Raw genomic sequence first — 17051 nt, forward strand, 5'->3', positions numbered from 1 at the left:
AGGGTCATGATTCTGGGTTGTTTGGGGTGCTGTTGGGTTCCTCATTTTGGGTCAAAAGGTCTGTAAGAGTTTCATTCACAGATGAACAGCTGGTTGTGTTACTTTGACTTAACTGTCATTTTCATTTTTCTTCCATTTGTAATTGTTTCCTGAAAGTTCTCTTTCAGTCAGAGCTCCACAGAGAGCAGGACTTCTTAGGTTAATAATACTTCACCAAAATATACTTTTAATAAGTTGTGGTAACATGATGTTAAACTTATTGCACTGGAGTTATGAGTTCTCTGACATTCATTAACCAATTTGATTTCTGATAGCTTTTCCTCAGTTCTTATTTATTCATTCATGTTTTATTGCTTTTATTGTGTGAAGCACTTTGTGTTGCATTCTGCTTGTGTGAAAGTTCTAGATAAATAATGTCTGATTGATTGAAATAAACTAGAACTGTACAGTGACATTCAGTATCATCTGAATTTACTACCAGGATATAACTTTGATATGATACTTGTGTTAATATTCAGTCCAGAGTTTTGAAAAAAAAAAAAAGGACCAGATCATCTAATATGGAGAGTTTGTGAGCTGCAGTAACAGTAAATGTCCATGACTGAAGGGATGAGGGGATGGTTTTACATCCAGTCCCCTCTGAAATCCAAAACATTACATCTGCTCTCCATAATTCTGTTTCATTACAGCTTTTTCATTTTCCGTCCTTCAATCACCACCAAGCCTAATTTGATGTCTCTTTGCGGGACGTCCAAGCGCTCAGTGGTCATTCATCACTGCTCACGCCTAATAGAAAAGAAAAGAGACTCCATCTTTGTGGCTTTGAGGGGAAAAAAAATTAAAAGGGAGAAAAATATCTATCTTATTCCATGCATTATTCACAGAAATTAGCGAGCTTTGAGTTTTCAAAGGCACAAATTGTTGTTAACGACTCGAAATTACCTCGGGGATTTGAAATTAGTACCGTCTGAGGCTCATTTTCATTCTCCAACATTTCTAATGGATTCATTTCAGAAGGGCCGGTAACAATACATTCCCCATTATGGACAAATGGGGGGGGGGGGGTAATTTCTATCCTCAACAAAATAATTGCAAGCCTTTTTAGCTCTTCTGTGGGAGAGAAGGGACTGACGGACGGAGACAGGAGTCAGCGGGTACAAAGACGAGATGGACAGACAAAAGATGGGAAAATGGCAGGCTGGTCAGAGGAGAAAGACAAAGGATGTGAACGCCAATGATGCTGTCATGCTGCGAGTCGATACGTTTCATTTAAATGGGAGCAGCAGAAATCTATGTTATATATGACATGTTACACAAAGCGTATATGGGATTTTAAAGGACCATTTACAAAAATAAGTTATATAATCTGCAATTAGAGGGTCATTATGTTGTATGAAGAACAGTTTCATACAACTGTGACTTTTTGTGTTCCTACACCTGATTGAAACCATTGATTCATTATAAATCCTATTTGCAAGTGTCCCAGGAGTTTGAGAATTATGGCTCTATTGATACAGTATACAGTTAATGAGGAAAGATTGCGAGGAAAGAGCTAATACCTTTATTACCTAATAGTATCCAACATAGTTATTCAAAAATATATCAAGGTCAAATATAAAAAAGCTTTAAAATTGACCAAGTTATTGGCATAAGTGTGTTTTTAGAGACAGGTCTGTCAGGCGGCCATTTTGCAGCCATCTCGAAAGCGTTGGTCTCCAAAATTGAATCAGTTCATGTACCTGTTATAGAGTGTTAGCACACAAGATTTGGTGCAAATCCGTCCACCCGTTCAAAAGTTATCGTGCAAACAAAAATCTGCGACGGACAGTCACACGGACTCACGTACGGCCGGACAACCGGAGAACAGTATGCCTCCGGCCAGGCACCTTCGGCGACATAATTACACAAACAGTGTGATTCAGTATCACTCTTCCCAAACCAAAGTCCACTGGCAAAATCAGTAAATTTTTGCTTGCAGAATGCAGGAGCTGCTGGTTTACTGCTGCCATCCTGAGTTAGTGTGTTTGCTTTAGTTTGTGACTTTGGCAAATCAGAGCTAACCTTTAAAAAAATACAAAAGTCACACAATAACACAAGAAAACTAACAGATCAAGACAGTGGTAGAGCAGCAACTCCTGGGTTCTGCAAGGCAAAATTTCAGACTTTGTCTGTGGAGTTTGGTTGGTTTGGAGCGAGAGCGGTATCTGGCTAATATAATGTCTGTTTCCTGTTAGGAAAGGATGTCTTGACAGCAAGGTAAAGCAGCGAAATATTCTAAATATAAAGTACACTTAAATCCCTCAAAACATGTTATGCAGCATGTATTTTTATGGAATATTATGCAGCAGGTCATTAAACTCACTAATGTCATAGATTAAGAGACATCAGGTGACATAAAGTCCAGATACGGAAGAGACTGGGGTAGATGGACAAGTAAAACAAACAATAGACTTTTGACCAGGAGACTACAGTTTGTGTCCCATTTAAAAACAAACATTAATGTGGACTTATTTTGACATTAGTCTGTAAGATAACATAGTTAACTTGCTTGCTTCTCATGTAACATAAGGTAACTTACACATGCAATTTAAATGAAAAACTGCAGGTCTGCTGCAGCTTTCAGTTCTTTTAAACCAAGTTTAAAGTCTGTTTTCCTGAACTGTGACTTCCACTTTCCTGCCATGTCTTATTTTTATTATATATTAAACTCTTAATTGTATTAAAATATCCTTTATGTTGCTGTATGATTCATTTACTTTTTGTCTTGATGCCTTTTATGTTTTATGCAAAGCATAATTGACTGCATAAACTTGCCTTTCCCTGCCTTGCCTTGACTTACCCAAACCTAGTCTCACACATCCAGAAATCTCTCCACAGCGCTCAGCACTGTGAGAAAGGTCTGGCTCCATGCATACACACTCTGCTATAAGGGAAAAAAAACACCCTGCCTTGGTTGCATTTCTTTAAACCAATCGCAAACATCTTGGGCGGAGCTAAACCTAGAATGCAGCGAAGATCCTACTGCAAAACAGGGTTGAGGTTGAACATGTTTTGGTGGAACATTTGCACGTCTTAAAATGACTACATCAATGCAAAAGAAAAGCTAACAGCGGTTAGCTTGTTTATGTCTGTGCCATTAGCATCCCAGGTGCTTATTAACCATTTTCAGCATGTTGGTTGCAGCTTGGAGGTTGTTCTTACTACCTGGAGACTTTAAAAACACAGATAGTGGACACTGTGATGCTGATTGAAGCAAGTGGCCGATCCAGTGAGTCAGACGAACACAAACCATGATGTTTTACGTATTTTTGGTGCCCAAATTTAACCAAACTGCCACCATTTCACAACCAGTTTCCATTACACTGTCACCATGACAACAAAAGTCACCTGACAAATGTTACCATGTCAGAACTCAGAAAATGTGCCAGACGAAACAGCATTTAATTACATGTAAATTGTCCTTGAAGTTTATATGCCATCCCATGAGATCATGTTGTATTTATCAAGATATGCTGAAGGTAATGAACTGTTTTCTCTGTTATATTTTGCCAAACAAATAGTGGGTTGTCCACTATTCAGATGGCCAGATGAACAGGTTGCTCTGTTAAATGCAATTCTTTCATAACTGCAGATACAATTACAGATATTTTCATGACATAAACAAATACAGATTGTAGCTTGGTGTCAGTAGCATCCAGCTATCAGCTGCTGAGCTTGTTGCAGGTTAAATTATCTCTGATTTTATTGACACCAACAACACAAAACCACAGATGGAAAATTGAACTAATTACTAATAGTACTTAGTTTTTAATCATAATTAAATCGTTTTTAACTTTCCTCATTTTGCTGAGTGACCTATAAAGAGTCCTCTCAGGACCTATGAGAGTCCTCAGACCCCAGTTTGAAAACCACTGGAGCTAAATCAGGGCCCTATTAGAAGTTGGAGAGGTGATCTGTCTGCTGGAGTCATCCCAGCGGCCGTCTTCGGTCTGATTAAAAACAGCAATTCGCCGACACTCCCTCTGAGGATAGTGGGCGAGAGCATAATGTCTTCTGACACACGTTCGCTCGCCGCCACCAATCGAAGAAGATGGAAAAAAAAATACCAGAGTGCGTTTTTTTTTTTTCTGTTGCAATGTTTCGTGGGCGGCCGATTTACCGACAACAAATTGCTGCGAAGACACATCAGAAGTCAATGAGATGAGAGAAGTGAGGACAGATAGATGGGATAACACACGGGGGAGGTCTGAAGGGCCGGAGTGCTGCTGCACAAGTTTCCTGGGAAAAAAGGAAATGACATTTCAATCTCTATCAGGTCTGATGTGGAGGTGGAAGGGGGATCTCATCTGTGGGGAGAATTTGCTTTAAGAAATGGCCCTGGGAGGCGAGCGGAGAGGCGTGGACAGCACAGGAAGATGGAGATGGAGATTTGGATAACAGGAACACACTGTAGGGGGAAAATGAATCGAGTAGCTGATATCTCACCGGCGGGCAGACAAACATCTACCTGCACATCACAAACTCTATAAAACTTTCTCCCCCAAACAGATTTAGACTGCCTAAAGAAATGAGAAGATGGGAGATAAACAGGAAGCTCGCCGTTGAGTTTCCTGGCTCAGGTAATCCTGCAGAATCGGACAGCTCAGACAAACAGGTGGACGTGGTTACTGAGCTCTGAACAGACTTCCAGGACAGATGGTCTCATGTTTTTTTCTTGTAATTAATTTTGGTTTCAAAGCAGGTGTCTGTTCCATTCTGCTCCAACATCAGCCACCGTCATCAACACTGGAAACCCATGAGTGTGAATCCTGACCAACTTCTCTGTGTAACACTATCGACCCTTTACCAATAAATACACACCTCGCCGCCTGCAGGTTTGAACTGAATGTTAAATGCATTTCAGAATGATTTCGTATAACATCAATCAAGAGATAGAGGTGGATGTGAGTTCGCCCCGGGCAGAAGCTGGTGCTCCTGAGGGAAGAGTCTGTTTGTCTGTGTCTTTTCACAGACAAATAATCAGCCTGTTCTCGCTCCTAACTTGTCAAATACAGCTGCTCGGTCAGTGCTTCAAACTATAACGCTGTAGGTACCACTTTTATGTTATTTCTGGAGGCGCCCCTCTAGCGTTCTAGGTTCTGATGTGCTGTCAAAGTTGGATGACGAAATATAAGAGCAAGGAAGTTTGTGTACAGAGGAGGTGGAGTGAATGGACATGTCAAACAAACACCAGACTTTCAGCCAGGAGACCAGTGATTGTGTCCTGTGTAAACCTAAAACCAAATGTCTATGTTACATAATTTAACTAAGTTATGTTATGTACTTAATTTCCAGAGCTTATGTACTTATTTTAATCCAAACCAGGATCTTTTCCAAGCCGTAGTAGTAGTTTTGTTGCCTAGCAGCTTGATTCCACCAGACACGGCTGCAACGTGTTACAGTTGCGCCACATCAGTCGGAGCGTCGGAGTTCAAGCTGCAGTGATTCCATCAGCAGCGTATCTCAGAAACAGTTCTCCGTTCCACTCCGCTTCAAATACGCACTGAGTCAATTTCTAATGGATGCCACATCAATCTGCACAGAGCAGATCAAGCAGGCAGGAAGCCAGACACAGAAAAAGCAGAGAGAATCCAGTCAATTTTCAAAATGAAAGACATGTAGACTTGCAATCATAAAGACAGAAAAACGGGAACAATTCAAATATGTAACCTGCTTGTCCATGGCAGAAGCACAAAAAGCAAAGGAGGAGGACTAAATCAAATAAACATAATCAGGTCGGCAAATTATCAACTTTACGTTAGCTATGTTAGCTAATAGCTAGTTAGCAACAGACACACCGAGCGTTCCTCTGGGGGAATGTCGAGGGTGAACTTGTTTTGCACATTGGAAAGTGAGCTCTGGTATTAAAATGACTACATCACTGCAAAAGAAAAGGTAACAGCTGTTAGCTTGTTTACCTTCATACCATTAGCATCTCAAGCACTAGTTTGCTGTTTTCAGAGTGTAGGTTGCAGCTTTGAAAATGCTGAGGGCGGAGCAAATTTTTGTCTTTCCATTAACTATGTATGCGATCGCACTGCCTTTAAAACTGGCTTTGAGTTCTGTCTGAACATTTATACAAACTTTTATCAAAACAGCTTTACAATTTGAATCTCACTCACCCATTCACACACAGTCAATCCCACTGATGGCAGAGAACATAATCAAATGTTAAAGCGGGTTATTTTTGATAAATTAGGAAGGCCGATGTTAGATAAAGTTCTCCCAAGTTGTCTGTATCGAGGTTGAAAACGACTTTTAGTGAGAAATAAATACCAAATAATGATTGGGGTTTGATGCCTGAAAATGCATTTTCTCAAAGGTTTAACTCGTCCACCATCAGATGTAGTGAACAGAAATAACTTGATTATTTCCAAAAAATGTTATGACTCTAAAGGCGCCCGTCTCAGGGGATCACTCTGGGATTGAACCAGCGGTCCTGTGATTAGTGGACTTTCATCATTATAGCTTTTGTTTAACTGATTAACTACATCATGACGCACTCAGTATCACACGTCTTATCTTTGATCATATTCAGGATATGATGTCCACAATCAAACAGCTGATGACCCTAAAACAAGACAACGCTACTGGACTCCAGTTTAGACAGAAAATATATCTTATCATATCTATTGACTGTGTTTTTATAGCTGCTTCTTCTCAGCTGCATCTTATTGTTTATTCATCTTAAACAGATAATTGTGTGCGGACACTTGTTCAGATATGTGCAGAAATAGATCCACACGCAGATATGTGATGATTAATAGAGTGTTTACTGTGAGGCAGAGCACTCGAGAGGTCCCACATGGATTGTATGTTAATAATAATATGTCTTCATGCTCATGTAAGGGCTAATAACAGGGAGGTCTTCATTAAGTATGTGTGTGTTTATATTGAAGATATATGTCTGTGCTGGTGGGGGTAATATCGATATGTATTAAAGTGTGTGTGTGTCTGTCTGTGTATGTTCTGTGGCCATTATGTAACACAGGGGGACTCATAACTCAGAATGAGAAGCCAGGTGATTAAATCTTCATTACTGCAGCAACTGTTCAGTGTGTGTGTGTGCCCTGTCACACAACCTGCACACTGCTTAATCATATAAATTGTTATGTATGCTTGTAAAGCACAGCATTAATAAGATAATTCACATGTGCATGTTTTATGTAACCGAACACACAAGAAAAAACACTTTAAACATAGGATTTTGTCTTGCTTTTTGCCTCAAAGGGACAGTTCAGCCAAAAATGAAAATTCAGTCATTATCTACTCGCCCTCATGTTGACTGAAGGTCGGGTTTGTTTTGTTAGTCTGCGAAACACTGCTGGAGTTTCACAGGAAGACAGTGTTGTAGAATCTCCCAAACAATGGAAGTGAATGGTGACCAGTTTTCAAATGTAATCATGTAATTTCAAATGTAAAAGTCTCCTAAAGCCCCGACATGCTGTTTGCACTCCGTCACACCACACACAGTTCAGACAGTGTGCACATGAACGTAGCTCCAAGATAAAGATCTACAGTGAAGATTCAGGCTAAAAACATGGTGTAATTAACCTTAATGTAGTCAGCTTGGTATGTCGGGGCTTTAGGAGACTTGGATTACACCAGACAAGACTCCATCAGAGTTTTGTGGACTAACAAAATAAACCTTTTCAGGTGAATGATCACTTTAATATTATCTATAAAACGGTTTTAAAAAAGGGCAATGTTTCCTGTTTTCCAACACATAAACTGTTTTGAGGAGAGACTCACTTGAGTGAAGCGCAGAAGGCCAGTCCACTCTTTTATGATCTGCAAATCTGTACAAACATCATGGTTATTGTTCTCGTGAAGCGTTCAAACACACAAAATTGGCCATGATGGTCATTTGGCCTTTTTCAAATTTGTATTTATATGACTAGATTAATTTATAGTAGTGTGGCTGTCATGTGAAAAACACAAATCTCTAAAAAAAAAAAAAAAAGACAGGAAACAGCCCTTTTCTCCCCTTTGTAGATTAATAGATGCAGTATTTGCCTCTGGGACGTAATGTAGTAGAAGTACAAACTTAGATTAGGTGATCATACTCATCTAAAGTACAAGTACCTCAAATAAGTGCAGAACTTGGTGTAAATGTACTTAGTTACAGTCCACCACTGATTACAACTCTGAATTAATGCGAGATGGAAATGAACGCATTGACACTGACTAACGATTGATTAAATATTGAATTTAAAATCAATTCACTGACTAACTTACCAGGCAGCAGAGCCAAAGCTCAGTGTTATGTTTTAGTATTTTCAACATTTTACTGTATATATTCTAAATTTTTTTAGTTATGTTCATGTTAATATTCACTTATCTGTAGATTCTACACAAAATATTCTGTTCAATAAATACACAGCTCTGGTAGTGATGTTAAAATTGAAGCGGTTCTCACATTAAACCACTGCATAAAACTTCTTTCTGTATCAGGTTTTAATCTCCTCATTTCCTTCCCTTTCTTTTCTCCTTGTTCCTTGTCTTCCTCTTCTCACTACTTTTCTCTCTCCTTCTATTTAAGTCTGAGTAAAATTTATTTTTCTTTCCTAATGGCTCTATTAATCCTTTTCTGTACTTTTGTTTCCTTTTCTTGACTTTTCTTTTATTTTCACTTATTTCAGTTATGACTTAAATGTCAAGAGGCTAAAGAAAAATCACGCTTCAAGAATTAATTAACATCTGACATTGATCTCATAGCATATTTTCCTTTTTAAACTGGCCCTGATTATACTCTACAACCTCTTTGAACCCTGTGTAATCGTGTAGTAGTGTGTTACATAAGATGGCCTTGAAAACATTATTATTCCATCTATAATAGTGTGTAAAAAGCTACATGACAAACAGTTCAATCAGTGAAAATGAGTTTGAGTTAGAGGTTGTGAAGGTGACACAGAATTAATGATAATAATGATAATCAGCTCAGAGGTCAAGCTGGCGCTGAAAAGCAGTGACACAGGTGTTTGTTTAATTATACACCGATCAGGCATAACATTATGACCACCTGCCTAATATTATGTTGATCCCCCTTTTGCTGCCAAAAAAGCCCTGACCCGTCGAAATCCGCTAGACCCCTGAAGGTGTGCTGTGGTATCTGACACCAAGATGTTAGCGGCAGATCCTTTAAGTCCTGTCAGTGGCGAGGTGGGGCCTCCATGGATCAGACATTTTTTGTCCAGCACATCCCACAGATGCACAGATTGGATTGAGATTTGGGGAATCTGGAGGCCAAGTCAACATCTCAAACTGGTTGTTGTGCTCCTCAAACCATTCCTGAACCATTTTTGCTTTGTGGCACGGAGCGTTATCCTGCTGAAAGAGGCCACAGCCATCAGGGAATATCGTTTCCATGAAAGGGTGTTCATGGTCTGCAACAGTGCTTAGGTAGGTGGTACGTGTCAAAGTAACATCACATGGATGGTAGGACCCAAGGTTTCCCAGCAGAACATTGACCAAAGCATCACACTGCCTCTGCCAGCTCGCCTTCTTCCCATAGTGCATCCTGGTGCCATGTGTTCCCCAGGTAAGTGACGCACACGCACCCGGCCATCCACGTGATGTAAAAGAAAACATGATTCATCAGACCAGGCCACCTTCTTCCATTGCTCCGTGGTCCAGTTCTGATGTTCACATGTTCATTCTCGGTGCTTTTGGTGGTGCACAGGGGTCAGCAGGGACACCCTGACTGGTCTGCAGCCCCATACACAACAAACTGTGATGCACTGTGTATTCTGACACCTTTCTATCAGAACCAGCATTAACTTCTTCAGCAATTTGAGCAACAGTAACTCATCTGTTGGATCGGACCACACGGGCCAGCCTTCGCTCCCCACGTGCATCAATGAGCCTCGGGCCGCCCATGACCCTGTCACCGGTTCACCACTGTTCCTTCCTTGGACCACTTTTGATAGATACTGACCACTGCAGACTGGGAACAAGAGCTGCAGGAGATGCTCTGACCCAGTATTCTAGCCATCACAATCTGGCCCTTGTCAAACTCACTCAAATCCTTACACTTGCCCATTTTTACTGCTTCCAACATCAACTTTGAGGACAAAATGTTCACTTGCTGCCTGATATATCCCAGCCACTAACAGGAGCCATGATGAAGAGATAATCAGTGTTCTTCACTTCACCTGTCAGTGGTCATGATGTTATGACTGATCTATACTGTAACATCACACATATGTACATTTACACCATGACACCTTTAAGGTCTTCTGAGTGTTAATTAAAGCTTGTTCTTCCTGTTAAATATTGATTGGTTTAATGTCAGGGGACGAGCGTTCACACTCCTAAACAGGGGTGCCGTTAATCAAGGTTAACGTGACAGAGTTAAACAACTTTTTCAATAATTGGAAAAATTAATGAACTGAGAGCTGTTGGAGAACACGCCTGCATGAATGATGACTGTCTTCACTTACAGAGGAAGACACAGGACTGTAAATCTGCCTGCTCAACAACTACAGCTCCCATGAGCCACTGAAGGCGGTACAATGGCTCATGAGAATCGTTGCTCAACTCAACTGATTTTAAAGCCGCAGTAGATAGAAAGCCTAGAAAAACAGCTGATCTTTGAGTCTCATCTCCAGGACGTGAGTTAGGTTTCATTTTCTCCGTTCTGAGTCCCTCCAACCAGAGAGCAGCACGCTCTTCATGTGAGCATGCAACAGTTTACCGAGGCAATCATAACCAAGCGAACATGTCAACATGGAAAGAGAGAGGGAAAACAAATCCACCTTTCAATCCTGGAAGTGGGTCAGATCTCCTAAATCCTAAAAGGAGATTTCTTGCAATGAAATTATGGAACCAAGTGATAAATGGGGAAAAAACGTTATGATTGTTTTTGTAGATTGAATTAAAAAGACAGCTTGTTCCAGGAAGAACTGTTCTGAGTGTTCTCAGTAATCAAAAAGACTCAGGATTATAAAAATTCTAAGACAATCTGCTTCATTAGTAGATGAAGAAATGCATCTGGGGGTATTCTACAAAGAAACAAAATCTTTTTGGAGCCCAAACTCAGCCAAAACAGCATACAATTATAAATATAAAAGTGCACAGAGTTGATAAATGTCAATAACAAGGACACACCTTGTGTTATTTTAGTACCCATGACAATTAAACACAAAAACTAATAAATAATAAAACACTGAATCAGTTTATTGAGATATGACATTTACGTGGGGGAATGTTATGATTGGTGAAATCTGCAGAAAACTGCTGCGATTCGGAAAAACTGTAATGTTGTGCAGAATTCACGGTTGCAATCGCAACATTGCAATTTCCAGGAGGGACTGGACTTTTACTTAAGTAAAAGTAGCAATATCACTAACATGTGAGAGTCATGCATTCAGAATCCTATTAGCATCAAATCATATTTAAAGTACAAAAAGTGCTCATTATGCAGAGAGGCTCACTGATAATTATATTATCGAATTGTAATTATACCCACCTGTCGCTCGGTGTCAGCTGACTGACCGCTTTCTGCAGACTCCTGCAGCCTCTAATGGATCAGAGGCTGAAGCTAATGGATGTATAGATGGAACTACTGGTGCATTAATGTGTATGTCATAATGTTGCCTGCTAAATGGAAATACTAAAAAGTATAGAAGCTTAAAGTTGTATGGTAGAGTACTTGAGTGAATGTACTCAGTTACATTCCAGCGCTGCGTATCACAGTCAGGCTTCAGTTCAACCGACATGATGACTGATGACATCCAACTGCATCGACAACAACAACAACAGCCTGCAGCACTCCGCTGTACAACGCAGCACTGTCAGGCTAACACTGCACTGAGCACACACACACACCAGGGGGGACTGTTTGTGTGTGTGTGTGTTTTGTGCAAACAGGTTGGTTCATACTTTAAACGGCCACAAACACAAGTTTAAAAAATGGTTAAAACAAACAGAAAGAAAAATATTTCCAGTTTTTGGATGCTTGTGTGCAAATGTGACATTACACATGTAAATTAATTCAAATTAAAAAAATCATTCAAGTTAGAGTGCGAGTTAGTGAGAATGTGTGTGTGATGTAGTGGAAATGTGTGGAGTGTGTGTGTGTGTGTGTGTGTGTGTGTGTGTGTGTGTGTGTGTGTGTGTGTGTGTGTGTGTAAGAAAGCCTAAAGGGTGAGACTGAATGAGATCAAGTTTGCCTCCACTTGTGTGTAACAGTGTGAGTTTGACGTGTGTGTCAGACGGAGCTGCCAGCAGTTTTCAGTCCAGCACTGCAGGTTTCTTAAACAGCCTGTTCTCAGTATGTGCCATATAAATCTGGGGAACACAGAACCCTGAGAACACATTAGTCAGTCTGTTGAGCCACCCTTTGACTGCTAAATTGCTAACTGAAATTTTCTTGGAGAAACTTGTGCAAAGTTTTCCACTGTGCCTTGTCCTTTGATTTTTATACCAGGACACCAACTCAATCATCATTTACCAAAATATTTTCTTTTCTTCTTGACTCATGCTAACAGTGCTAATTCAACATTAAAAGGGGCAGTGTGAGGGCAGTGTCAGACTAACGGAGCGCGTAGCAAGACGTCCGTTCAGTCCAGATATCAGGCTGTGGCGTTTCATACGACACATGTAGGCGACGTCGCCTCTGCACCATCGCTTCCACTTCAATCGTTGAAGTGTGAAACTGTGAACTCACCCTTTTGATGTCCTTCCCAAAGGTCTCGCTGAAGCTGGAGCCGAGGATCTCAAACTGGACGTGAGAGTTGGAGCCGCTGTCCTTAAAATCCATCGTACCTGTCAGACCTGTGATGTTGCCCTGAAGGAAGAAAGACAGACAGGAATATTAAAAAATGAGAGTCTCTCTGCTAAAACTGTAAACTTTTACTAAAACATCAAAGTTGCCTTTATCTTGACCTCTCACTTGTATTTGACTCTTTCTTTTTGTTATAGTACAGTCCACTCTGCCACACAAGTTCCAGCACAAAGAGCAGGAATTAACGGCTGCTTTATTAAACTACATTTTATCATGTACCCGTTGTAAAAGAGGCCCTGCCAGTATTGTTAACTTTAATGTTCGGGTAGATAAAATATAATGAAGTGGCAGAGAGAGGCAGGGAGACAGTGAGGAGGGAGGGATGATGGGAGAAAGACGTTGAGGAGATAATAAAAGGGGGTCAAAAAGAGTAACGCAGGGAGAAAACTGCACAAGAGAGACAGCAGAGGCAAAGGTGGAACTTCTGGGGGACAGATGTCCCCCTCAAAATATAATTATAAACATTACTATAGAATTTTACATAACATAATAATAATAGATGTTGCACTTTATTTGTCCCTTTCAACAGAATAAAACACACACAGAGGTGAGTCTTGTGCGTCAAATGCAGCGGCCATATTGTCAGGGCAGCTGAAAAAAAAAAACATAATTACAACAAACTTTATGTTAAAATGTGTTATTTGAGTGTTATGTTCTACATAAATGTATCAGAAAAATATGATTAAAGGGCATATTTATACTGAAACTATCTTATGTGTTCTGTTGCTTCTATGGTCCCCCATGCAACACAGTATAACTCACACAAAGGTTCCTACCTTCCTCAGTATTTCACCCCATACGACACTGTTGATGGAGACACACACCAAACTCACTGTAATTATAAAAACAGCACCTGTATGTGGTGAACCACTGACACCTACTGGCCATTCTCAGTAACATACAACATCCTCGACTGATAATGAACACTACTATTTCATTATTAGAATTAATTTAATTATTTCAGAATTAAATATTAGCTCCGACCGTAAAACATTGAATGAGAGAGAAAAATATAAAATGTGTAAAAGCTCAAACAGGACCTGCAGAGTTTTGCTGCAGTGACCTTTGAAACTGCTGCTGACGTCCGCCCCGAACCTTTAATACCAGGCTGCGTCCCATGATGCATTGTGAGCTGTTAAACTCTGTTGGTAAGAACTGGGACAAAACTGTATTTTAAAAGATCAAACTCTTGGTTATTAAACTTTGTAACGGGCCAACCTCCTGGTGATTAAATGTTTTATTTATGTTCCACGTTTTTCATTTCACAGCGTCGTCGTAGTGAGCACACATTCTATCAGAGTTCTCTTAATGTTAATCAAAATACACATTTTAAAACCATAATTCTTATTTAGCTTTGATTTAGAAGGGCTACAGAGTATTCCCACCTTGTTTTAAACCAGGAAGTGAGACAGGGGTCCTTTGGTTATAGTTGACCCTTTTTATGCCTGATTAAATGTTTTTTTTTTTTTTTGTAACTTTAAAGGGCCAGCATTTTCATAAAAACTATTTTAACCCACAGATGATTATAATAGCACATCTTTACACCTATGTTATCAATAAATAATGTTAATTTTAGATTTTCAAGGGTTTTCACACATGTTTGGGTTGTTTGAAGTTGTGAATTCTTGTCTGGGATGAAGCTGTTTGGTGACCAAAAACTTTGGTTGTTGGTATTAATAATTTTAATAAGTTTTCTTTGGTGGATGTGATTCATCAGAATTTTCAAGACAAAAATTAAACAATGCATATAATGTATATAGTTTTGTGTGTATAGTTTTAATTCATATTATATTTTTCTTCTATTTTTATGTTATTTATATTCTAGTCATCACTCCTTTTCTACCCGTACTTTCGATCTTGAGCCGCTGTAACGAGTGAATTTCCCCAGTATGGGATCAATAAAGTTCTTATTATATCTTATCTTATCTTTCATGTTTGCTTCTAGTTTTTCCTTTCCTTAGAAACCATCAGTCCAAGACAGAGCAACAGCAATATAGATACAGACCTAATTAATCAGGACTTTATCAATCAATGCTCATCATTATTAATTTATGATCAGCGATGTCTGGTTTTTTGCTTCCTTGTTGATCAGCTGTCTATGTGGCATCAAACAGTGTTTATAGATGAATGAGGCGTCATCTAAAACATCAGTAGAGTCTGGCTGAATAAATTCAGTTTGTGACTGCCGTGTTGTTCCTCTGAAAGGCCGAAGATGAAATGTTGTTGCGTGACTTCCATCACTTCCTGCAGGATTTAAACCAAGACTGAAGACGCCCTTCACCGCGGGCCAACCAGCTAAATGTTTGCCTGTCAGCTGCAAAGGTCGCAATCATTGTCACCTGGAAGAAAATAATGTCTGATATTGTTTTGTTTGCTACAAAGTCAGTGATGCCTCCAGTCCTCCATCTCATCCATTTGACTGTTTGTACAACAGAGGAGTGTTTTATGAACCTTGATTCTGATGGAAAGTCTTATTTGCAGGGGAACAAGGTCATGAGAGCAGCAATAAAACATAAAGTTAAAGACATGACAGCGAAAATAAAACAGTAAAAACAAGCCATTACATCAATAACACACTCAATTTAGCAATAAAATGGTCCACAAAGTGCCGCAACTTACATTTTAAGAACAGAACATGTTATTTGACTTCTGGAACAGACAGTTAAAGCCTTATACTCATGCAATTTTAGCACATAAGAGTTTTTTTTTTTTTGCTTTGTTTTTTACTCGCCCAGTAAGAGCTGAACACATGGAGCTCCAAATCCAACCACTTTCTGGAAAACTGTTGTTCACTGTAGCCCCAAAACTGGAAGCTAATCTGGACTGTTTTAGTTGTTGAACTGATCTGTTAGCTTAAGTGAACCAAACCATTTTCACTGTTAAACTGAATTGTTAGCTGATGTCAAACAAACAACATTTAAACTGATCTGTTCGCTACACTAAACCAAGCTATTTTAAGAAATCAGCTGTTAAACTAAACTGTTAGCTAAAGTGAACCAAACTTTTTCAGCTGTTGATCTAGCGAACAGTTTAAACTGCTGAACTGAAACATTAGCTTGATTTATAGTGTTTTGGAAAACATTAAAAGTTTGTTTCATAATTTTCTCCTTCGTGGATAATTGCAGTTTCTTATTTGTCAGCTCTGTGTGTGACTGATTAGTCAAAGTCTAAGTTGTACAGCAGCGGTGCTGTTTAATTGAGCCACATAATGCATCACAGAAGATTTTCACCTCCTGTCAGAGCTTGTTTGTGGAGGTGAAGAAACAAATTATCCTGAATCTTACAAAAAGACACATTTTATTTTCCGTCATTCATCAGTTGGTGGTGGCAGACAACAAACAGGTGGGTTAAAATCAAAAGTTCTTTGTTTTCTGAGTACTAGCAGCACTTTTGATGCGATGGGGTGTTTTGGATACTTTCCTTCAGGCTTCTGTCTTGATACATACAAATATATTCAGCATACACAGTCCTGTATGAGGGAAGGAGGAAAGACTGAACAAAAAAGTGCTCTGCTGTGTCCATTTTTCACTCTGTGTTTGCCGTCCTCTCACAAAGTCATTTTCCATCTCATCAGAAAAGTAGTCAGAGAAATGGCTGCTGGTGGAAATATTGTTTGAGTTCACAGAAAAAAAAATAAATGAGTAAAAACAGGAAATGTTGCTGCCTATTTGAGATGTGGTGATGTACTGTTCTGCAGGAAAAACAACATTCGGACTGTGTAAATGACTTTCTGACACGGCAGTGAAACATGAAAAATAAAGGTTCAAAGTCAAATTGAATGTTTTATGGTTCTTATGTTGTCTGTTTTCATGACTGGGGTCTTGTTTTTGTTACAGTGATTCCTATTGATTAAAAAATCAGTTTTATTCACTGTTGCCGTTGGAAACACACACACACACACACACACACACACACACACACACACACACACACACACATACACACACACACACACACACACACACACACACACACACACGCACACACACACACACACACTCCACAATCACAAAATACTTTCTTTTATGTACAGTAACTTACCCACACAGGAGTGCAGATTTTTTAATGTAAATGTTTCTGTAAATTCTATGTATATTTAAATATTTAAATATTGTTTTTACGTCTTATTTTCCTTTCTCCATTTTATTGCATTTTCTGCAAATGATGTGGTCTTAAATGATTTATTTTTCTGTATTCTAACACGTGAGGCAGCATTAACTCTAGT

At 39.4% G+C, this 17051-nt stretch overlaps 1 protein-coding gene across 2 annotated transcripts in view; it reads right to left on the bottom strand.

The window, feature by feature from the left end:
* The window catches only part of LOC146311513 (glutamate receptor ionotropic, delta-1-like), a 679669-nt gene that overhangs the window by 77938 nt on the left and 584680 nt on the right, over positions 1–17051 (bottom strand). For both annotated transcript variants that reach the window (XM_084740789.1, XM_084740790.1), the window contains exon 8: positions 12710–12829. In XM_084740789.1, coding sequence (XP_084596915.1) covers positions 12710–12829 — 120 coding nt within the window. The remainder of the gene's footprint in view (positions 1–12709; positions 12830–17051) is intronic.

Source organism: Lutjanus erythropterus, chromosome 17 (assembly GCF_056507025.1).
Source record: "Lutjanus erythropterus isolate fLutEry1 chromosome 17, fLutEry1.hap2, whole genome shotgun sequence".
Taxonomy (NCBI): Eukaryota; Metazoa; Chordata; class Actinopteri; order Lutjaniformes; family Lutjanidae; genus Lutjanus; species Lutjanus erythropterus.